The following is a 24,410-nucleotide window of genomic DNA, read 5'->3' as shown; positions in this document are numbered from 1 at the left end:
TCAGTGTTATTTCAGTGAGTTGAAATTTATGTGTATATTTATATTTATTTGATGTTACACACCCTTAATAATGTTTTAGACCTAAACAAAAGTTCTAAAAAATTTTTTAGTTAACAGTAAAGGAATATTTATATTACTCGATTAGGTACACTGAAATTTATTTATTGTAGTAAGTGCATGTTATATATTATTTTGTGTAGTACAATAGGCATACGAAGGTATGCATCTTAAAGAGGGAAGAAATCAAAGGTACCTCCTGTATTATGCAAAACGACATTTATGTATATCAATTTTATTGCAAATATTTCATACAGATACGAAAACAATTAAGAAATGTGTCTAAAATATACGTGCAATATAAATGGCTTCACCTAATAAATATTTCATGTATTAACAAATAGAGAGTAACAAATCTCAACAACCGTCTGTTTTCAGTTACGTTCGAAGTATCCTTTTAAATTTGAGTTCGCTCAATCACATTCCCCTTCTCTCTTTTTTTTACAATTTTCAAAACATATAAAAATAAATAGATGCATGTTTAACCGGTATACGTTAAATTTTTTTTATAGATTTTTGTACTGTTATGCTTTTAGTAAAATCGCAGGAACACAGTTTCTTTTAAACAAAAATGTATATATACCCTACATAATTATGCTGAAGCAAAAACAAATGAGTACATTTTAAATTATATTAATAAACCATAATGAATTACTAGAATAAGTATAATAGGCAGTACATTAATTAGTGGCAAGCACGTTGACTAAGTTCGTGTTAAATTTCCGAGAACTTTTTATGCGACAAACATTTGAACGATCATGCTCTGTAAACATTCAACACTGAACTTAACACGTAATATAAAAGCCCGAAACAGTTCAAGAGTATTTAATAATCGAGACATTCTTTCGCGCGGATAACAACTTTTTAAAATGAATCATTCTAGGTCAACGTTCAATAATTATCAAACATATAAAAATTTATACATTCAGTGTTACCTGTAATCCAGCAATTCTTTTAATTAATGCCAGCAAGTGTCCTTTGTCTTTTAAACGACGCTTGTACATGGAAGCTCGTCAATTCCGCCTGATCATTCTACATCGATTAAGTGAAATAAACTATGTAAAATGTAACTGATGCTAAAATGAAGAACGAGAGAGTATAGGCGGCCACTATTTTCACTAATTTCATGTGCTCCGATTGCGCGATACGGTTCTTCCCCTGTCTGTACCTAGGGCTTGTTAACTCTGGCATTAATAGGAGAGGTTCTAACAGCAGCAAACTGGATCTATTTGCCCGATAGTCAAACACATCGTCTTGCTTAAGACCCTGCGATCGGAAGACGTCATTTCGGTAGTTCATCCAGTTCTGCAAATCGGTATCGTACCCGACGTGTTTTATAGAGCTTAAAATCTTATTGTGATCCATGCGAAACGTGGTAGGCGCTACACCGCTCTTAGATATTCTTGCGTAAAGATTGCTCGCGCAACGGTGGTACAAATCAGTGTTCGCCGTGTCCTTGGCGCCGCAGCTTACCAGAAGAATATTTGGTTTCAGTGCTGTCTTCAAGTCAAACACGTCTCGCGGCGGCCCGTAGAAAGAAAATATACTGGAAGCATCGGTTTTCGTATAATTATAAACTACCAAGCAATGCTGAATGTTATCGTACTGCGAGAATAACGTAGTGCCACCTTCCCCACCCCCCGGGCAATATTTAAAGCACAGAGCATCGCCTTGCTGTATCAGACGAATTTCCCTGGCCTGCAATGTTTTCTTCCCGTATATCAAACGATCAGAGTATACCGGACTGTCGTGCGAGCTGGCGCACTGCTTGCAGATCTTTTGCCGCGGAAGGAAAAGCGTATTTATCAAAGTCTTCGCCGTCGTTGGGCTATATTTCTCATAATAATCCATGATGTCGCACTCGAGAGCGTTGACCTCTTCGTAAACGTGATCCACCTTCGACGAGTATTTTATATCCGTGTCCTCTCTCGTGACTAAGCTGCTTTGATCGATCGGATCTTTTCTGAATTTCTGTAAAGGTTTTTTCGAGTATTTCAAGAGCTCTTTACTATACTTAAGCTGCGCCAACTTATGAGGCTCCCCTCCCGATGTCGTTGAAAATTCTGTGGCGTTCGACAAGGTCTGGATCGCTTCTAAATCGCTGGTAAAAGTAGGCGATACGTATTCGTGCTTGTCGCCCGGCTCGCTTCCGTTTAGCTCGGGTTCTCGGATCGGGGAGGAGCCGGCCGTCACAGGAATCGCATCGGCCGTCAAAAATCTGCACGGTGGCATAGCTGTTCTGTCTATGTGCGAAATACCATATGCGTGTGTTTCCGTGCATCGTGTCCCTATAACTGTGTCGGAGAGGTGCATCTTGTCGACGTGCCCTTTGCTTCTAACCCTACGTTCTTTCTCTAATCGCAAATGTTCTAAGTGTAACTGGCGGTGGTGAACACACGCAAAATTGTATCAGTTCGTTCTCTCGATCTCCTCGGAGCGTAATTCCCGTTTTATTTTGTTTAGATCGTAGAGGACCTGAAACACGAAACGTCGAGGCGTGAAGTGGTCAGTTCTACGGGTGCCTGGTAAATATTAGCAGACTGGATGCAAACCTCTAGTATGGAGGAACCGCTCCAAGCCTGAGTTCTGCAGCTATCCTTGCAGTATTCCCCGTCTTTGTTGGTAAGCTCGGGAAGGCCTCTCCAGTGGTTCGTTGATGCTTCTATGAAGTGTCGTGAAATGATAGCCTCGACAGAATCGACCGTACGGCGTAGCTCTTTTTTGCCGCCGACTAATGGGGCAAAGTATAGTTGAGCTCTAAGGAAGTATCCCATGGGCCAAACCCACTCCTGTTGAGTTCATAATAAATAGATTACCTTCGTCTTAGAACGTTTCAGGATTAAATATACTTTCGAGAACGATTACTTACAGGGCCCTGATGATAATTCCAACCATGAGCTAATTTAGTGTCGCCGCTGTCATTAGAATTATCATAATATCCGTCGTATGCCCAATCGGCAGGATCTAATGTCTTCATTCCAAGCGGTCCTTGTAAAATCTCTTCTGCTTTCTTCAATGCTGTCCACGCATGTTGCGGATTAAACAATTCGGGTGCCTTTACAAATAACAATATTTGAATGTTTCGCGGTCGAAGTTATCGCGTTATACATTATTCGAGAAATGAACTGTGAATGTGAAATACTCACGACCACCATTGCAATCGGAAAGTTAGGTCGTAGTTGATAATCTGCCCATGCTTGTGTTGCTCCGTGGCTGTCTTTGAATATCCCACGGCGATGAATAAGTTCTGGGTTCAATTCTCCCTCTGTTGGCGTTTCATTCACGTAGAAGTACTTCTCAAAGTTCAGTGAAATCTTTTCTGCCCACTGTTTGTAACTCCATGTTACGACAGACCCTGCAAAAATCCGAAATCGTAATAGAGAACGATTATGAAAGCAGATAGATAAAGAAGTGTATCATACCATCGCGGTTCTTTCTTTGCACGCTGCCATGGGGGAAAAGATTCTGCTTGTACAGCTCAGCCAGGAAACTGAGGATACTCTTGCTGAGTCCCACTATTTCTACAGCTGAGCCATCTCTTGGTGTAGCGGGTTTTCCTTTGTTGCCAGCCTTTTCAGAGGATCCCATTTTGTCCATCCATGTGCCACAATTTGCATCATTCCCTCCAAATATAAATCCAGTCTCTGGATGTACTCCGATTTGATTATTAAAGCCACGGTCAGTCATGTGTTCGTCGATCTGTCGGCCAGCATTTCTTTCTCTAAAGCAAAGCCCTTGAAAGTGTGTCGAAAGAGCCTCTTGCATGACATCGTGCAGGGGTTGGTCCTGAAAGTGCATTGCAGGGTCTAGGAATCAGTTTGTTCACGCTAAATTACTTGTACATACCACTTCCCCTGCAGGGAGCGGAGGAGAATCATCAGTTGGGAACAGCCTCGACACTTTATCCGTCAGAATTTTCAAACCATTTGGCATTTCTTGTATGTAACATTGGATCGTGTACAACCACCACCACAAAGCATCTCGACAATTGTATCTTAAATTATATTGCAACGATTGTTTGGGGATTAAAAGAAACGACGATGAATAACCAAGCGCAAAGGTTTATCCTTTACCTAGCATTTTTTCCTTTATCGAGTAGATTCGGAATAAGACCATGACGTAAGGTTCCTGCGTAACCAAGAATAATGAATCTGGCTTCCGTGTATCTGCCAGTTAGTATAAGTAAACCTCTCAGAGCAATAAACGTGTCTCTGCCCCAGTTTCTCATGTAGCCAGTTGTAAAGTGTGGCAAACCAGCAGAGAGCGTCATGCATATTTGCTCACTTTCGCCATTATATTGTTTAATTGTAGGCTTGGGAGGGTCCAGATCTAGAGATAAATCTGGCAACGGGGCTGATCTCACTATGCCTCCCACTTGTATCGAAACCAAAGACAGAGTCTTGATGAAGGTAGAGCCATCCTTAACAAAACTGAAACCCCCACCAAAAATTATCAAGCGCCAAGATCGAAAATATGAGTCCATGTTTGACTACGCACCTTGACACCAAATTGTAACATTGTTCGAGAAGAGTCATATAAACGTTTACGACTATAACATCAAAGTAGCTAGGTACTAAGTAACGAGGTATCAGTTTAAATGGCTCGGTAGCTTCTTCGAGCCATATTCCAAGGGCTTTGGTCCCCTCGTCTTCTTTCAATCGTTGCCACGTGTAATCTGCGTGGTATTTTTAAATATCGTGCTTTTCAATTGTATACTGTTTAATAAGAAATTTAAAGTCTAATATACTTACCTATTAGCCAATTACCCTGTCTGAGATTAATACATACTGGGTGACCAAGATCATTATTTGGACGAATATCAGCTAACAAGGAAATGATGCCTGCAAAAAAGATTCTCTAGTTGACATATATAGTGTATCATATAAGTAAGCGGAGGAAATATACCTTGGAATCCTGCATAGACGAGAGGGCCATATCCAGGAATATCGTAAACGCCAAATCTATTCGATGTTTCGTCGCGTTCCTCCTGATCACATCTGTACAAGGCTTTGTTTAAATCGATCAGGTCCATGCGAGACGCGATAACGCGCAAATCTGAGCTTTTCTGCGATGTGATCACTGAGATAGTATTATGAAGCTTCGCGAGAGCGGGTTTTATGTTAGCGTGAAGCGATACTCTGAAATTAGAATGTGTCAAAATCCGCATTGATAAAGTAGCTTTAATCAATGATCGTAGAGAAGTATTACCGAATTGCGATAACGGAGCCAGGCTGAAAGTTTACGAAATTCAGTTGAGTTATCTTAGGATCTCCGGAATCAACTTTCTCCAAAATTTCCGAATCGCAAATCTGTATATGTTCCTTGAGATTTAAAACGTACTCGGGCAAACCATTTATGTAAGTTTCATCTTGCGAACATTTTTCGGGATAATGGAAAGGTGAAGTTCCATTCCTGAAAACGGTACGTTATTGAAAGGGCTTTGCTATATGTAATAATTATTGAGAAATATTCAAAATCTTACTTTACTCCCTCATGGGACAATGATGCTTCCAGAATGATTTCTTCCACCACACCTTCCACCCGTAACGGTTTCACATGTCTTCTCAAATCGTTGGCGTTCGGATCTGGATGCTTGAAAGCTGTGAAAGCAACTAAGACTACGCTGTCATGAGTTGTTGAAGAGTGTCTTGTTACGGCTACCACATCGGTGTCCATTTGGTCCACAAAAACCTACGATTTCAGCAATTAAAATTCAAATAACTTGCGCGCAATGGATATTCATCTTTCCTAGAACATACTTGAGAGAACTTTTGTTGCCCAAGAGTATAGTGCAGATCGTTCAACACTTTCTTCGCTGCGATTATGCCAGTTTTGGAACCTACGAGCCCAATACCGTCCACCAAACATTCATCATCTGTCCAAGCAGCATATTGTCTTCCTTCATCTACCACGTGTATCTGTAGAAATTAACGAAACTCCCTCTGTGTCACATCAGTTGCTACGCGTCCCAAAAAAAGCGTAATGCAAGTAGTAGAGCTTACGTGATGAGGAACTAATTCATCGTATCCACGATTACTGCCACTGCCGCAAGCTGCCATTGACACGAGCGCAGCACTTGGAAGTAAGTCGAACACGCTGCGTTTCTCCACCGGGCTAGGGTTGTCGTGAGTTAGATCTAAGAAAAGTGCGTGTGCTATACTCGGTACCAACGGACGTTTTCGTGACTGCAGAAAGGCTCCAACTGGTTCGCCTCCATATCGGTACACCAGCCGACCTTCTTCGTGGCTATCCCACGCAGACATAGCTTCTGTTGCGAAAATAGGGAGCCAAGCATTCAATAACAATGTACATTTTCTTGTAAAGGCTTAATGCAAATCTACAGACCTCGAATCAAAGAGGTGATGCCAAGTCGATTAACAAATATATTGTCCTTTTGGTCAGAATTAGTAAATAATTCTGCAACCACGTACAACTCTGGGCGGACCCGACGAGCAACATCGAGCATATACTGAAAATTTCCAAGATGAGTTAAAGAGAATCTAAATTTATGTGGATTATAATCTTTATACCTCTGCAACTGGAATAGGCGTTGAATGGCAATTGTCTAGACGAATACCATCGAATATTTTAGCTGTCTGTTCAACGTAAGTAGTCATATGTTGCCATAGGAAAGGGCAATCTTCTGGCTTATCACCGAACCTGTAATAAATACGGTGTACCGTGTTAACTTTATTACCTACTTTATAACGTAATACTAACTTTCAAAGAGCAGTTGCGTTACCTCAACTTCACGCTGTCACCCCAAGCAATAAGTTCTCTTCTTATGTAAACGTTACAATCGGGATCCGCAAAGTTTTTCAAAGGATCGCCATTCATCACCCAGCCGTTATGAGCCATTAAATAGCATCCAGCATCAGAGTACATTGTTGCTTCTCTTTCGGTTAATGTTTGAGGCGCCCCATAATCAGTAAAATATCTGAACACAGAGTTACAATGATGTAGCATTCTTTAGGATACCTTGGCAAGATCATTATCTAATGATAATAAATTTTTTAAATATACCTAGGAACCAGTGGATTCCTCTCACTTATTTCTTTGAGCCTTGGCCCGTCGGGTTGTACTCTAAAATATCTTATACCAGCAATCGTATTCTCGATCGCAGCGTTCAGATGATTCTGTACCTCGTTAATGATTACGTCATTGAGTTCTTGTAACTTTTTCCTCAGGTCTTCGGCGCAACGCTTTAGACGAGTTTCTTCGTCAAAGCAGTCAGCTCTGTAATAGCAATGTGATTAACGATGTATTGAACGAACAATGCTGAGGAAACATACGATTAAGGGGGAACATCACTGTGACGGCCGGAAAAGTAAGCCATTTTTAAGAATTTTTTTCAGGGATAATATACAGTTTTCATATAAAATTTGTATTACCTATCTTTAGTACGCTGTATCTATGCTTACTTTTCCTTTTCCGACCGCCACAGTGGTGTTCCCCTTAAACATTGAAGTACGATTATTACCTATATACATTGTACTTTTTCAATGCAAGTTGCATATTTATAGTTGCCTTTAATCTACGAAATTGTGGGTCTTGGATCACTTTAATATCTTCCAGTATTGGTTCAGTAATATCCTGAGGCATCTGATTTCGTGCTGTATTCAAGAATTCAGCAATAGTTTCATTCACATCTAATATGTATAATTCGTGTATCTTTACAAGCGGTAGAAAGTAAGTGTGAAGTCCATGACGAATTGACTGAAATTATAAAGAATAATGATTGTAGAGTAAGTTCATTATTATTGCACATAAACACTAATATAACGGATTTGTCTCACATTTAAATGTTCCTCGGTTTCAACTACCGAAGGAATGCCTTTAAACTCCCAGTCTCCAGCTGCCACTTGAACCGTTAGTTCAAATAACGCAGCATCTAAAATATATGCAGGCCGTAGATGAGGACTATTCGAACAATTATATGTACATTCTGGATGAGACACTAAGAAGGAACTTTCGTTTGCAGTATGATTTAGTACAATATCACATATACTCAGCATCTGCAATGTTCAACATTAAAGGCTTTGTAAAAGGCGCTACAGAAAAAAGTTAATAATATGAAGGCATATTACTTACATTCCACTCGTTACGCATTTTATTAGTGAGTCCTTCAACATCATCGTACGTAACTGATTTCTCATCATCGTTAAAGGAAGGATTTAATTTCAATTGATCGCTAAGACTGTAAGACGATTTAGAATATCCCAATTCCTAAAATATAGGTATAGAACAAATAAATAATGTACATTCTGCTCTGTTTGTAAAGTGTGTAGTTTTGTGCAGCGAATATATTACCTGAATCGGTGTGAAATGAATTACGTTATATCCAGAATTTCGAGCCACGAGTAACTTATCTTCCCAGGTGGAAAACGGTCCCAAACATTTCGCCAGAACAGTTTGACATTGTATACAGTCCAATGGCAGAATTTCTCCATACTCTCCTACTTTAAGTTCTGGATCCACTAGTAGGTATCCAGACGCGATGGGTTTTACGCCTTCGGAACTAAAAAATTTCACGTGTTCGAGGGTCAATATTCGTTCGTATTACTCATAGAAGCTATACTCACTTAGGATCTGTCAGATAATAATGGAATGAACCGGCCAAAGAGAGACATATGCTAGCTGTTTCATGCATCCATTCTAATGGATAGTATGTGTGCCTCTCGAATTTCTGATTCTCGCCTAAAGGATGATTTATGAAAAGATCGAGCGTCTTCCCAAGCAGAGAGGCACCCAATCGAAATTCCACTCTCCATCCTGTTAACAGTTACATTCATTTCGTTAGTAACGCGAGCGCAGCAAGTAAAACAAATCTCTCACGTACCTTTTTTCAGTCTATACAGTATACCATCAAGATGTTCTCCATTGTTTATAGTTAGGACTCTTATTTGTTCAGAGTCGTGACTTTGCGTCAATGACACGTGTTCTGTCATATTTTCGACAACTGCCTAAAAGCACAAATTTTATAATATACTGTCGCATGTTCGTTTACAACATACAGAATTCTCATTATTTTACAAATACATCAACACGGATTTAATATTGTTACAACCACTACTCTGTTAATTTTTTTAGACGTACATACAAGAGTTATAACTTGCAGAAATTAAGATATTCTATGTAAATATGAATTATGATCATGTATATTAATAAAAAAAAACTGCTGATATTTCCATACTTTTACAACATTTACACATTAACACAGCATAGTATACCACTACCATTGTTAAAAGCGTCTATAATAATTACTTAACAAATACACAGAAGCAAGAAAATTTACTGAAGAGCAAATCGTTATAAAACCAGTAAGATAACAAATCTTCTCGAACTAGACATGTATTATGACGTAGAAGAGACGATACTCTTGGAAGGCAAATTCCCTCTTGGGAGATTAGTACTTACACGGGGAACGTGGTAAATGGATAAATTCTTAGCCCACAAGTCCCTTAATATAAGTTAGCAGCACAAAGCAGCCAGCGAGCGTACAAGAAGCATGGTATTAAATTACAGAGTTACGCTGCCATGAACATGCATAAAGCTGAGAGCTATTCTCATTCTACATGCTTGGATTACCTCTTTGTAACAGTATAGACAGAAGCAGGCTTCCTACCGTAATATTAATTGTGCATTTATCACTATTATTTTCTTCTCACCTACCACACAATTGAGTTCTAATAAATTTAACAGACAAACAACTAATTCCGACGCCACAACTATCCCAATGTTAAAATATTAGTCTGGAAATATAAAGATGCTTTAAGTTCCTACAGTTAGGACTTCACTCCACTAATCCTTCATTGTATTCAATATCGCGACCATAACATATTTGCGATAGCTTTAGACGCAGATGATCTTTAATTAGATTATCATTGTTATGCTATGCGAATGTTGCAACGATGATCCATTATCAATAGTAATTAAGCGAGTTATGGTATTCTTATCACTCAAAACAAAAGATACATATTAGGGGTTAATAAGATTTATCACTGTGTCTATTTGAACTTACATAATACCAAAGACATTTTAAGTAGTGGCATTTGTAAAATTGCTGAAGAACACTTCTAAGCTTCCGTATTAGTGTCCTTGTCGCATTTCGAAAGAAGTTACTTATCACAAGCACAGAGCCCATTCTCAAAATAAATAAGTCATATGGCAGAAACCACTTGTTACTAAGTGCAACGAATTCTTTAAATTAGTTTTATATTATCGCAGTTCTTATCACGTTACTTTTTTTACTTAAGCAAAGGCCATGTCTCTGCTACCTACAACAAATATAAAGGAGAGCCGCTTGAATATTTAAAAAAAAAAAGTATGCCATTAAGTTACTTTTAAAAGCAAAAATTATATACCTCTTTTAGTTAATTAACAGTACGAATATAATAAGCCACTTGGACTAGTCGCTAATATATATTATTCCAGCTGTTGTATTAAACCAAGATGATGTTTCAAAAAACTGTTTTATTCGATTACTTAAATATACAGAATATATAAATATATATATAAAGATATAAAGTATTCACATTTACAATGCAGTAATTGTTGCTTCCATTTTCTATGGGATTCTAAAAGAGGACACTTATGCACAGAGTCTATATGCGTACTGGCAAAAAACACTCAAACGGAATCACTGATTAATTCAATAAAACTGTCCGGGCAGAGATTAAAGATTCATAAAGATTAATGTAAATAAGAATTAAAAATAACTTTATCAACAGCTAGCATGACACAAACATACTTGTTGAGAGCTGAAATATGTGTCAATAAGAAATTATCCTGATAACAATATATCATATATATATATATATGTGTATATAATGGGTTAATAAATGCAAACAAAGTCGTAATTATTATTTCGCCTCATGCAATGTGAAAGAAAGTTACAACGGCTCCTTAGCAAGCAAGCATTACAAAATTTTCCTCTGGTATTTATTTCTCCTACCTGCCTAGTCTGTTATCGTAAACTTTTCAAAATGAAAGTCTTATGTTCTCGTTCGGAAATAACAATAGAAAACTGTAAACAAAGTGTCATCGAGCAGATCGACAAATTGCTAAGCAGAATCTAACGTGGTTCTATACAAGTAAAAATATAATTTCAATCACTGTACGATGTACTATTTTCTAATATAATTAAGTGATTCCTCTCGTCGGTCTCGTTCGAAGTTGACCTCTATCATAACAAAGGCAAACTTTGAAGGTCACGAAAAATAGAGGCATGGTTCAAGTTAAAGGGACGAAAGAAGCAGACGACAGGTTGCAGTTGATGGACAGAATTCGGGCTCATTGATTGGATGATCGCTCACAGCAACTTCGTGCACGTCTTTTGAATGCCTCTTCCCCCGAAGAATTAATTTTTAAAATCATTTCATTACACTTGCATCTCCGATCATAAATTTATATAAGCAATAGTATAAGCATCGTTAACAAACGACATTTTACTAAAATGTCGGAAGCACGCCTTTCAAATAGAGATAGGTTATTTTATTCCCAAATCTAGCTTGTTGTCTTGTCATATTCGTCTGTTAATTTGCATCGAATTGTTAAAACAATATTCAAAACTGTACTCTGAACACGGTGTACTTGACAGAATCATATCACAGCGGATATTTGAAATGCTACCTCAAATTAGGCGCCAAAGTGGATGAAAAATTTTGAACTACACAGGAAACGTACAATAAAACGTACGCGTCTTCGTGTTAAGTGGGTTAACCCTGTAATAGAATACCAAGTAACTGTATAATATCGCCGGCACTTGTAACAATACTTTTCTCACGAATCTACGGAAAGGGATCATGAGCAATTCATAAATGAATAATGATAATCGTTTTTTCAGTGCTACAACTGATCCGAATATTACGAAGATACGATTGAAGATGGGGCATCGTCGCAGGTGGTATTAGATTCATCAAATTCTCGGGAAGAATATGAAGGATTAATAATTTTTCAAGCGGTATTACGTTTGTGTACATGATAAGAGTAACTAGAAACCGGTGATATTCCTTGTCATCTGCTGTCATTCGCTTTCTCTTTCGCACATTATTTCAAAATGGCAGCCGCTACGGACGAGCTGAGTAAGTAATCTTGAAAAGAAATCAATTTATTTCGCAGAGAAACGTTTCCTTCGGCGATGACAGAAGCTGCATCGTAAATTACACGTTCGTCCGTCCAATGGGAGCATTATTGCTGACGATAACAACATATTAAAGATACCGCGGCTTTGAAAAGAAAGTCAATTGTCATGCCTTCTTGTAGAAGGCAACTTCAAATATATCGTTTCCTTTTTTTTTTCTCAAACTCATGTTCAAATCTCTGTTTTATAATCTCCCTTCTACCCCTTTATGCCTTTCATTCTCTGTTAGGCATGCGTTTAGGTCTGACAAGTAAGCTACAGCGAATAGCACACTTGTTTCCCTTTCGTCATCTGAGCCTTTGCAACGTCTTAACAGTTATTGTATCTTGCGAGCAACAATGTTTCTGTTGCGGACAGTTCGATCGCTATTTAACGTGTCAGCGATGCAGAATTTTTAAAGGAAACATGTGTATTTCTTATTATTTCTGTTTAAAATAAACGATACATCGTTGGATTAGATGAAGTATGTTAATGCTAGCGAAGAATAGTATAATCGCAATGTTGATAAATAAATTTGTACATGTGCGTTTATGAAACGTTATGCCTGTAATTTATTGTTTCATCACAGTTTTACTAGAGCGAGTATTCCTTCGTCTGGGATTCGCGCAGTCCGATGAGCAGCTACAGGCGGCGGTCTGCAAATTTTTGCCCCCGGTTTTACTCAAGTTGTCTAGTGCACAAGAAGGCGTCAGAAAGAAAGTGATGCAGCTGCTAATCCATATAAATAAACGAATAAAAAGTAGACCCCAGGTCCAGCTACCAGTCGAGGCACTTTTATTACAATACCAAGACCCTGCTGCCAGCTCGTTTGTGATTGTACGTCGCTGGTAACAAGTATTGATTTAAATAATTCTTTGTTGGGAATTTATTGTTACATTATGTGTTTGCAGAATTTTACAATTATATACATAAAACTAGGGTACCCTAGAATGGAAATGAATAAACAGGCTGAATTAGTTCCGAGTGTCTTAAATGCTATAGAAGGAAAACCATTGTCGCATCAAGATAGGTTTGTCAACAACTTTTTCAGTTTTAAACATTAATTTAGGAATTCGAGACAAGTTCACGTGCCTCAGATATTTGAGTCTGCGAATTATGTTTCAGTTTACTGCTTATAATTATGCCTGCTTTGGGTCATATTAAGGTCCCACTGGATTCAGACAAGCGGGCATCACTTCTTGGCTTGCAAGATAAACCTTACGTAGCGAAGCAGTTGATCAATTTTATGCTCGACGTTTTGTTGTTACCATACGGGTAAGATTATCTATTACGCAACTCGCGTAAGAGAAGATATTATAGAGCATTGTTATTCCAGGTCTGTAGGGCAGACGGAAAATCAGCAGCCAGGTCAAGCTATCGATTGGTCGCAGTTCCCTGTGCCGCCAGGATTAAGCGAATATGCATTTAAACGTGTAATAGGTGAAAATCCACCGACAGCGGAACAGCTTGAACAAACAAAGTTAGGCATCGTTAAATTCCTTAGCGGAGGATTCTTCCCCGATTCAGACATTCTCATACACTTGATAGTAGCAGCTGCAGACACTAGATTCAGTGTCGCTAATATGGCAGATTTAGAATTGAAAAAGATCGTCAAGTATGTTTTAGAATGCACTTTCATCGCGTTTATAATAGGGCTGGGACTATTCGAATATTTTACAAGTATTCGAATGCTACGAATAAACCGAATACTATTCGAATACTGATGTAAAATACACAATACTGATGTATTCGAATAGTATGGTGTGAAGTGGGTCAAAATTAGCTTATAAGATTTCACCCTGACAAACGAACCTAAAGAACGATTTATAATTCACACCACACTATTCGAATACTTAAATATTCGAATAGGATTCGAATACTTGGATATTCGAATAGGATTCGAATTATATTCGCCAAATAATTGAGCAACTGAAGTATTCGAATATTCGAATACCGAAAAATTCGACAAATAGTCCCAGCCCCAGTTTATAGCAAACGATCCATTAGAATTTTCGTATACTCACCGAGCTTCCTCTTTGGAAATGTTCAGCACATTAGATTGGTCTTCGATGCAATTAGCCGCTCCACTTTATACATTATTTTTGGGTACCGATGCTCTGGCCACGCAAAAGGAAGTCAAGTCGGAGATGAAACGATTGCCCGCAAGTACTCGAATTCGTCTCAAACTGTTGCACCACCTTTGCCGCGTGACTAAAGCTGGTTTCATTATACCGCCATGCATTCAGGTATGTTTTATGGTACTCTGTTATGTTTTAGCATACTTACTTTTGATTAATACGCAGGTAGTTTTCGATTCGCTTTATGGAAAGAACACAAACTCGAAGTTGAAGTCAATGGCATTGCAGTTTACGTCGAACATTGTCCAGCAGTAAGTTTCACGTGGTAGAATCATACAACTAATAGGAATAAACTATTCATTGGCGGATACACGTAACGATGTGTTGAATGTTTTAAGGTGCAGCCTTGCTCCACTAGCTCGTGTGGCTGGGGTTATTTTAAATGGCATGATAAAACTAATCTCTGAAGGCGACGACAGCCACAAAGTAATGGCGTATACTGTTATTGGGCAACTAGGTCAAAGAATCCCATCGCTGATCAATAAAGACTCGAATTTGCTACGTAATTTATTTGATACACTTATATCGGTAAGTAAGTAAAACTAAAAGAGCAGTAATTAGAAATATTCATGTGGCAAGTTCCCATTTTGAGCCAATCTCTTGCGATGTTCAAGACGGAGGGTGAATTGCGAAGAGCAGTGCGAGACGCGCTGATTTCCGTAACGTCTGCATTTGTACTTAGCAGAGACGACGACACTAACATAGCGCTGATGAACGATTTATTGTCTGCCTATATGGAGTCGCCGGAATTTAATGTTAGGCACGTATATATCGGTCGAAGTGAATTGTTCATACATTCCAAAAGCAGTATCTTTGTATCTGTGTGTATAAGCCACTTTTCTTTACGAACAGATTTGTGGCCATGCATTATGCCGCGAATATATTCCCTCCTGACGATGCACCCTCTCGCTACTTGTTGTTACTAGCGTGTGGAGATGACAAACATGAAATAAGTACAGAGGCTACAAAGGTTTTGTACGATGCTGTGCACAAAAACGAGGGCGATAAACAGGATAGCAGTCAAAGTTTCTTACCAGATTTTCAAAAACTCGTTATTTACATTTACTCAAAGATGCAGACGAGAATGCCAACTTCCAGTAACGGGAAGGTTAATGTCGGTAGTAAAGTGCTTCCTTACAGCGTCCCAATATTCGCAAAGGTAATTGCCTTCGATGCTAAGATCATAATCGCGTTCAATTTAAATTGCTCATTCGTAATGAAAGAAAGGAGTAATTTGACTTTTTTCTTTACAGATAATTACTTATCTCCGTGTTTGTTTAGCGAAGAGTGCTAATGTTACTGTATATAACGAGGCATTGCAGCACCCGTGTGAAAGCACACCACTAATTGCGCGTTATTTAGAGAATCTGTATAAAAGTCAACCGGAAACATTGAATAATTATCTCGATATGATTTTAATTCTTGGTCATGCTTCTGCAGGTGATGTATAATGAAAGACATTAAGTAGAATTACATAGTAATGGAAGTCGCACGATAACATTTTATATAATACAGATGAAACATCTTTGCAAGCCTTGTTGGAAGTGATTGGTTCCATCCCGCAGTATATAGCAAAAGTTTACGAGAAAGAGTCGTCGTGGCTTTGTACTTTACTTGTGTCCGCTAAGCCCGACGTAAGGCAATTGGCTGCTAAAATTTATGGCATGATAACGGCTCAGCTTTCCGCGAATGATTTCGAAGCGCAGATTTCCGAGACCATGAATATGTTGAATAAGAAGAACTTGGAAGCGCAGCATGGGACGATATTGACCTTAGCGTACATGATGGAGAGGAGATTAATTGCTAATAAGAAAGATGCAAATGACGATACGTTTAATTTAGATATTTATATTAATGTTGTAAAAATCATATGTACGTGTATATCGTTTATTTACAGACGCAAAGTATCTTCAGACATTTGTTTGAGTATATATTTTTTTAGGTTCTTTCCTTCGCAATAGCACGATTTTGTTAATGGACGCTGCGATCCAAAGCATCGGCATTTTGGGAAAAACAAATAGCTTACCACTACCCGAGGATGGCGAAGTCGAGCCAAATAAGAAAGAAATTGTAGAAATATTATTCTCCGTATTGAGCAATGTAAAATTAAATACCAAGGTTCGTTTCCCGACAACTGGCCCTCTTGCCGAGTTTGTAAATACGATAACCAATTTTATTATTCACAGATGAAAGAAAAAGCTGCGCTGTCGCTAGGATATTTGTGCATAGGAGAAAGCTTCCCGCATACCTCGGAAATAATGAACAAAATAATTACGACAGTCAAAGAGGTAATTACGAAGTGAGCTGCGAATTTCGTGGCCGATCATTTTATGAGCGAGTGAATTCTTGCTACTCGTTTTTATACATCTTTCAGACAAAAGATATCGAGATCCATTTGTGCATGGGAGAAGCATTAGTTTATTGTGTTCAGGGCCAGGCATCGCCAGAGGCGCGGGATGCTTGGACAACTTTACCAAATGAACATAAAGTACCTTATAGTAACACCAGCACAGAACTTTTAATACATACATTAGACGAATTACTTAGGATATATAAAGAGCCGCATCCTAATTTACGACAGGTATTGATTTGGTATTACTTGTGAAGTTACGGTTCCTTCATTTTCTTTATTGCAAATATTTTTTATAAGGCGGTCTGTGTGTGGTTATTAGCACTTTTAAAGTATAATATCCAAAGGGAATGTATTAAAGAACGGTTTTCATCGTTGCACCATGCGTTCATGGATTTCCTTTCGGACGACAGTGGTAAGCCAAACCGCCGTTCCCTAGCCTTTGTGATACATTGCGAGATCATTTTGAATGATATATATCACTTTCATTATAGACATAGTACAGGATATAGCAGCGAAGGGACTCGGCGTGATACACATGAATAGCACGAAAGAGGAAAAAGAAGCTTTGGTTTCTAGCATATTAGAGCAATTCACGCAAGGTCGTAAAACTGTGCAGCAAGTTACGCCCGATACGAAGCTATTTGAGGAGAATCAATTGGGAAAAACTCCCTCAAAGTAAGATGAATACTCGAAAACTTTAATTTCATTGCGCCTCGGACCTGGTATGTTTCGTTCGAATTGTGTAAACAGTATTTCATTTGCAGTAGCAACATAACGACATACAGAGAAATTTGTTCCCTGGCTACGGAATTACAGAAACCGGATTTGGTGTATTATTTCATGCACTTGGCGAATCATAATGCGGTATGGACGTCGAAGAAAGGCGCCGCGTTCGGGTTCGCGGCGATCGCCAAAGTAGCGAACGACGAATTGAACAAATATCTGCCGAGTATAATTCCACGTTTATACAGATATCAGTTTGATCCAACGCCTAAAATTCAGCTGAGCATGTCTAGCATTTGGCGCGGGATTGTCCCGTCAACCACTAAAGCCGTGAGTAATGTCGTTTGCGGAGGGCAGCGCCGACTCCCTATTCAATAGGTTGTTATTTACAATAATGTTTCGCGCCCCAATAGATCGAGCAGTATCATAAAGAAATATTGAACGATATAACTGAGAATTTAACGAATCGCGAATGGAGGGTGCGTATCAGTTGTTGCAACGCGCTTGCAGATCTGCTAAAAACGAACGTTCGTTTCAATCTGGCGGAATCCGCGCCCGAATTGTGGAAGAAGCTGTTCCGAGTAATGGACGATATCCACGAGGGTACGCGAATAGCTGCAACGAATACAACTAAAGTGCTGAGTAAAGTGAGTCTTGCGTGGAAAACATTCGAAGGTTTCGTTATCCGATGGTGCGGGGACGTTTATGAGCTGATGTTCGTTTATTGATGCAGGTTTGCGTTCGATACTGCGACGCGTCTTACGGTAAAGAGGGAGAAGAAGTTATACAAGCGGTGCTGCCTGTGTTATTGGACATTGGTATCGTACATGTCGTGAGTACCGTAAGGACGGTGTCTCTGCAAACGGTGTCGCAATTAGTTTCCAGAGCAGGTAGTTTGCTTAAACCATCTCTAGTCACTCTAATCCCCGCTCTTCTGACCACCATCGGGGAATCTGAGAATCCTAATTTGTCATATTTGAGTAACGTATGCGGAACAGCGGTAGAAGCGAGGGATGCTATCGATACTATAAGGGCCAATGCTGCCAAAGGGCATTACTCTACCGAAACAATAACGAAAGTGAGTTTGTTTAACACAAGCGAGCCACGCAAAGGATATACTCTACTAATCCTTCGCGTTTATTTCAATGCAGTGCATACAGCATATCGACGCGGAGATTTTGAAGGACTTGATGCCAAAAGTAATAGAATTAATCAAATCTAGTGTGGGATTCGGGACAAAGATTACTTGTTCGCACTTTATTATTCTCCTGAGCACTTACTTGAAACAAGAATTGCAACCTTACACGAGTAAGTAAACGAAAAAGTGCGGTACGGAGTATTTAGTGGAGAAACCTGTAACTATAAATGATCCTAATTGGCACGCAGGTAAACTGTTGCCCCCCCTAGTGCACGGCCTGTCAGATCGGAATTCCATTGTCAGGAAGAATAATGCGAGCGCTATTGGACATATAGTTGGGTCGGCGAAAGAAACGAGTCTCGCTAAATTATTTGAAACGCTTAACACGTGGTACATGGAGAAAGGTGTGTAACGGCAATCTGAATGTCCGAGTGAAAGAAGTTTAATCTCCTTCGACTTTAAATTTCAGACGATTCCATGAGGTTGGCAATTGGACACACGTTACAGGCTATAAACAATTACAATCAAGAAGTATTAAGAAATTACTCCAACATCGTTATGCCGCTTACCTTTTTCGCGATGCACGTGCAGAAAACACAAGGTCCGTGCCCGCCACTGAAGTTTAATCTACGAATCATGCGTATTCGCTAATTTATTCGCGATCTTATAGAAAACGAGCATCTGGTTGAATTATGGACTGATGTGTGGAACGAGATAACTCCGGGAACCGAGGCTGGAATTAAGCAGAACTTGGAGCCGATAACGGAAATTCTGCGCCTGTCTTTGGAGTCGTCATCCTGGAACACGAAAGTGCAAGCAGCTAATGCGGTGCACACTCTGGCTCAAAAGTTAGGCAACGACATCGATCCGACTGTAAGGAGTACTTTATTGAAGGTGTTGACAGACAGCATACGTGGAAGGACTTGGGATGGAAAGGAACGTTTATTGAACGCTCTCGCTACGTTGGCATGCAATAGCAAGTACGCGTGCAAAAATATACTCGACTTTGAGTGGGACATTTCCTTCGTTCTCTCCCATTGACCAATGTACTTCAATTGCAGGCAAGCACTCAAGGAGGACCCCGAAACGGCTATGGTAATAGTGCAAGCGTTGTATAAAGAAAGTAAGAAGGAGGCCGTTGAATATCGCCGTCACGCTTTGCAAGCGTTCGCCATGGTCTTGCACGAATTAGATATCGACAGATTCAAAGAGGTATACGACATCGCGCAAGAGATTTGGACAACGGTATGTATGATCAGTTCGATGTTCAATATCGTTGGTTCTTTCGCAACATTGTTACACAAGCGTTGTATGCCATAGTTGCAAAAGAAAGATCTGAATGAATCTTTGATATCCGAGGAAAGAACAAAAAGGGACAACGACATTCTGAAATTGAACGAAACTGTCTATGGTGTACTTGGGAAAGCATGGCCATCTTGTAGAGAGACTCAAGGTAATCGCGTCGAACTGTGCTTGAAAGTATCGCTTGAACGCGAAATACTTATATCAGTAACCGTTCTCTGTTTAGACAAGTACTGTGTAGAGTTTGTTACTCGTTGCGGTACTATGCTCCCCACTCAATCTACACCCATACAAATATCGATGTTGGCCACGCTTAACTTATTCGTAGACAAGCTTGCCTTGCTCAAAGTAAGCAATTCTGCATTGACGATCAAAGAAAAGGAGATGTTGGATTTGGTCTGCGCTACGCTTAACAAAATACTGAACCACAGTATGGGTACGTTCTCAAATACAGATTCATAAATGCGATTGAGGACCCGAGTGAAATCTGGTATGATCTTTCTCGTAGGTGTCAAGTACACTAGAATAAGGAAGGAAGCCTTAAACATAGCTCTGTCTCTTGGTAAGAGGTTCCGGGACACCAAGAACACTGAGCAGTTCGATCGATTGGCTGTAATGCTCCAAGATTATATGCCGCAATTAACGAAGGATAATGAACCAGAGATTCGAATCAGGCTTATGGATATCAAAGAAATATTTAAACTATAAAAACAATGCTATCCCATCAATGTTATGTATCTTTAAGTTAACGATTTCATTTTTAGTCACTTCAGAATAACGATTATGCAAATATGTAATATCTACGAATGTCTGTTCATTTAATGATACTTCATTATAAACGTGATTAGTAAGAACGATAATTGTCTAATAATATATAATTTAAATCTCACTTTAGCATTGATATTTTTTGGTAATTTCCTATTTTTCTTTTCACATCGTGCGGTAAAAAGATAGGAGGATTATGTTTATACACACGTTCGTTTCCTCGCGAATTCTGCACGATTAATATATTACGCGGCTGAGGAAGTTCGCGAACATTTTCGAATAACGTTAGAACGGTTGAATTCATTTAGAAAATGATTTTTACATGTTTTTAACATATTTTCGTGTACTTGTAGGTAAGTAACAACGTGCAATACATAAGTAACGAATATAATTACATATTGTGTATCGTTTTTACATAAGTAGTTATTTATATATGCCAGAATCAATTATAAAATGAAACAGCATAACCGTGGACTTGAAATTTGACTGATTACATTGTAAGTATTTATATTACAAATAAAAGTATAGTGAATGAACTTTATATTCAGCTCTGATATTACACTTCATACGTATAATGTAGTTTTAAAACGACCATTTTCTATTATCCATCACTTGAAAGATGATAAAATTAATACAGCTTCTACCGTAAAAAGTTTATCTAACTTAGTGTTTTATTTAACTCAATTTTTTCAGTAAAATTGCAGCTCCTGAATTCGATTTGGATGTTAGATTAGCCTTAACTATCGACAATCTATCTCGTAAAGTATTTACAACCGACTTTGATTCATTTTCTAGTAGTAATACTAACAAAAAGCATCCTCTGTTATATTCTATCCATTTCTCTATAACATTAGTTTTTAAATGATCAGCTAATACTTCCCCAAAGGTGGGTTCTCCTTCACCATGCATTTTTTTGTCATTCTGTATAAGTTTCTTTAGCATCATATGTAAACCAGCATGGTCGACCAGATCGTACTCAACATCTCCATCCTTAATTTTTCCTTCCGAGTCTGTAATGAACCTTGCAATGGATTCGGAAGCTTGTTTGAATTTCTCTCCAGTGGCTGCTTTCAGTATCGCCAGAGTTACCATCGCAATGGAGCTAGTAGACATCCAAGTCGCAGTATTTTTTGTTACAGCTTCGAGCAGCGAATCAAAGATTGTGTCGCGAAGCTCTTTCTCCCTGATGTTAGCAGGCTTTTTACTGACTTCATTGTTATCTCCTTGTTGCAGATATTTAACAATGCTAGGAGGGAAGTAAAGAGAACTTCTCCTAGCTACTAAGTATAAAATTACGTGCTTCCCTTGCTCGTTCAGTGCTATGTCAGTCAGATCTTTCTCAATTTCCACGAGTATAATTTTCTTCATCAGAACAGTGTCGTCTACCGAGTCGAACAAAGCCAGCAATATCAAATACCCATGTTCAGACATCGAGACAGTTTTAACATTTTCCTTTAGAGCTTTCATCATAAGTTTTCTGTCTTTGTTCGTACCGTACCATATACACTGTACAACGACCTTTGCGCCAGGCTTGGTCGAAGACAATCCCACTACCGAGCTTCTCAACGTAACTATCATTTCTGCTCTATCTTCGGTGGAGCATTCATCTAAAAACTCTAAAAGAACGCAATGCACGAGCGTGGAATTTAAAAGCTTTTTGGTCAATATTCTTGTTAGATTTCCTTTTACAGCGGACAACGTCGCTGTTCTCATATTATCCGCAGTTTTATATACATCGGATAAAGTTTTAATTTCTTTTTCCTTAGCCTGTTTATACATATCGCCATAAAATTCTTGTTTGTAGTATATCTTCTCCGTCTCTGTCGCGTATGTGGAATACATCAGTTCCAAGAATGGCGCGCTTACAGAATTGCTCATTAATTTCACAACGTTCCCGTAACTAGTGGATATGATTTCCTGTTTCATTTCTCGAGATCCCCACTTCAATATACTCTTCAAGCAGTTCTTCGCATACTTCGATTGGATCATAGGTAAGAACGAGGGCTTCAGTTCGTTAAAGATAGTTTGTCGGATCTCGGAGCCAGAGTACTTGATCATCCATTGAACGATGCGAGACATGTCGTGTGTCAATATTATTTTACTGTAATGGGACTGAAGTAAATCATGAGCTTTTTGAATTAATTTATTACGCTTCAGTTGCGTGCAATCAGATCTACGTAACTTCTCCCCAATTTGTTTCGCTATGACCAACGAACTATACATGTCGCTCAATTTTTTAGCTTTATACTTCTCCTTCAACTCCTTCCTCTCCTTCCTAAGTTGAGCCCAATCTGGTTTCTCCGTAGAATTCATTGCTTTATGATTCTCCTTTGTACCTTTAACATGACTATGGTTCTCCTTGCCAACATTTGTCAAAGCTTTTTCGTATTTTCCCTTTTTTACCTTCTTAATCTTAGGTGTATCCTCTGTCGGATTTTCAGTTTCATTATTCATTTCATTGCCATCATCATTCCTTGACTTCTTGTGCTTCTTCGCACTCTGTTCAGAATCAGATTTCACTTTCCGTTTCGCCATTTTATAATGCTCTAAATTAGAAAACAGAAACGCAGAATAAAGTAAATGAAAGGGAACGTGTAATTACATTTTGACATTAGTTTATATCTACGTAAAATATAATATAATTTGTTCCAAGATTGATGTCATCAACTGTCAACATAACCAACAAAAGCTTGAAACTAACCTACAGATTACTTCGGTAATCAAGTGTTTTCAATTCGTAAGTATTTATATAAATATATCATATCACTCTGACGTGTAAACAGAACTTTAAATGTAAATGGGATACTTTTAATTAAATGTTAATAACAATATCGGCTTTCACACGTGCACATACCTTACATGCACGATCCACTCACGTGAATCGTTGTATGCACCGAATAATGGTTGGAAGATGATTCGTTACTCTGTCCGCGTCGATTATTAAAATATATTAATTAGAAGTTTAAAATATTTATATCTCTTTAATCTAGATACAGAAACGTATCGAATCTATAAAAATTTGAGAGTTTTATTTGGTATACGCAAACTTCAACATTTGAAATCCCCACGATCCCCACTCTACAAACTATTGAACTTACGGCTGGTTTTTAAATGAAAACGATGCGACTGTTCTCACGAGTTCTGTTTCTCGACGCTGGTTGGCCGTGGTTAGCTTCGCGTTAGCGCCACTTGGCTAGCTTGGCGTTGCCGTCAGTTCACGCTCTATTCCACCACTCCTGTAGGTGTTTCCCCCTCCATTCACTGCGCTGGATCGCTCTTCACTCTGGAAAAATGCGTTGTTCCTATTAGTCTCTGTACACGTGCCCTTCTTTGAATAGCGTTCTCGCGGTTAGGTTATGTCTTTGAACTGTTCAAAACATTTTATGTAATTGTAATATGACCTTTTCATTACAACAACAAAATATGCAAATATAAATTTCTGTTCACCTGTTCTGAGAAACGAAAGTAAGGTTAGGTTTAGTAGCTACGGAGGGAGCCAGTGGGCACCGGGGGCACGATAATAGGGACAAACAAAATTGGGCTTTGTAACAGGAGAACATGATGTCGAAAGAGGTGGCACTAAGTAACGTCTTCGGAGAGAGAATCGAGGATGCCTTCGAAGCTGAAATTCAGAATACCTCTTTTCGCTTCATGTTCTCCTGATACCTGGGCCAAAATCTGGCAAAAATTTTCAGAATGCACAAAATTGGGCTTTGTAACAGGAGGACATGCCGTCGAAAGAGATGGCAAAAATAGGAAATCAGGTTTTTGCCGAATTTCTCCTATACTAGGGGATGAAATTTTTTTAAAAAA

At 38.8% G+C, this 24,410-nt stretch overlaps 3 protein-coding genes across 4 annotated transcripts; 1 reads left to right on the top strand and 2 right to left on the bottom strand.

Moving 5' to 3' along the window:
• Positions 1-276: 276 nt before the first annotated feature.
• LOC143378834 (glycogen debranching enzyme) lies at positions 277-10,541 on the bottom strand. Its single transcript, XM_076830852.1, has 26 exons — positions 10,422-10,541; positions 10,079-10,334; positions 8,897-9,020; positions 8,640-8,829; positions 8,368-8,575; positions 8,149-8,283; positions 7,854-8,072; positions 7,538-7,773; positions 7,081-7,293; positions 6,800-6,994; positions 6,588-6,717; positions 6,403-6,526; positions 6,060-6,325; positions 5,817-5,975; positions 5,540-5,748; positions 5,266-5,469; positions 4,963-5,195; positions 4,809-4,898; positions 4,555-4,732; positions 4,131-4,487; positions 3,904-4,051; positions 3,480-3,843; positions 3,204-3,412; positions 2,927-3,112; positions 2,610-2,846; positions 277-2,532 (listed from the first exon to the last, which is right to left on the bottom strand). Exons 2-26 carry the CDS (start codon positions 10,199-10,201, stop codon positions 2,467-2,469), a joined length of 4,803 nt encoding a protein of 1,600 aa, XP_076686967.1. The 5' UTR covers positions 10,202-10,334; positions 10,422-10,541; the 3' UTR covers positions 277-2,466.
• Positions 10,542-11,684: 1,143 nt separating this feature from the next.
• Positions 11,685-20,721, top strand: LOC143378833 (proteasome adapter and scaffold protein ECM29). Its single transcript, XM_076830851.1, has 29 exons — positions 11,685-11,823; positions 11,903-12,140; positions 12,768-13,015; positions 13,090-13,208; positions 13,304-13,453; positions 13,515-13,793; positions 14,229-14,424; positions 14,482-14,567; positions 14,655-14,844; positions 14,931-15,076; positions 15,169-15,475; positions 15,570-15,756; positions 15,832-16,188; positions 16,259-16,434; positions 16,503-16,604; positions 16,691-16,897; positions 16,967-17,081; positions 17,161-17,344; positions 17,434-17,722; positions 17,806-18,039; positions 18,126-18,470; positions 18,544-18,700; positions 18,779-18,934; positions 19,000-19,131; positions 19,201-19,510; positions 19,592-19,775; positions 19,851-19,983; positions 20,059-20,268; positions 20,341-20,721. The coding sequence occupies exons 2-29, from the start codon at positions 12,116-12,118 to the stop codon at positions 20,538-20,540; spliced, it is 5,424 nt and encodes a 1,807-aa protein (XP_076686966.1). The 5' UTR covers positions 11,685-11,823; positions 11,903-12,115; the 3' UTR covers positions 20,541-20,721.
• Positions 20,722-20,968: 247 nt separating this feature from the next.
• Peng (Pumilio and CPL domain-containing protein penguin) lies at positions 20,969-23,691 on the bottom strand. Of its 2 annotated transcripts, none has more exons than XM_076830859.1 (2): positions 23,452-23,691; positions 20,969-23,143 (listed from the first exon to the last, which is right to left on the bottom strand). In XM_076830859.1, exon 2 carries the CDS (start codon positions 23,130-23,132, stop codon positions 21,273-21,275), a length of 1,860 nt encoding a protein of 619 aa, XP_076686974.1. In that variant the 5' UTR covers positions 23,133-23,143; positions 23,452-23,691; the 3' UTR covers positions 20,969-21,272. The 2 variants fall into 2 exon arrangements, with proteins under 2 accessions (XP_076686974.1, XP_076686975.1); XM_076830860.1 differs by lacking the exon at positions 23,452-23,691 and adding an exon at positions 23,299-23,444.
• Between the last annotated feature and the right edge of the window lie 719 nt (positions 23,692-24,410).

This window comes from Andrena cerasifolii, chromosome 2, assembly GCF_050908995.1.
Source record: "Andrena cerasifolii isolate SP2316 chromosome 2, iyAndCera1_principal, whole genome shotgun sequence".
Classification (NCBI taxonomy): domain Eukaryota; kingdom Metazoa; phylum Arthropoda; class Insecta; order Hymenoptera; family Andrenidae; genus Andrena; species Andrena cerasifolii.
This window is presented reverse-complemented; position numbering and strand designations above follow the sequence as displayed.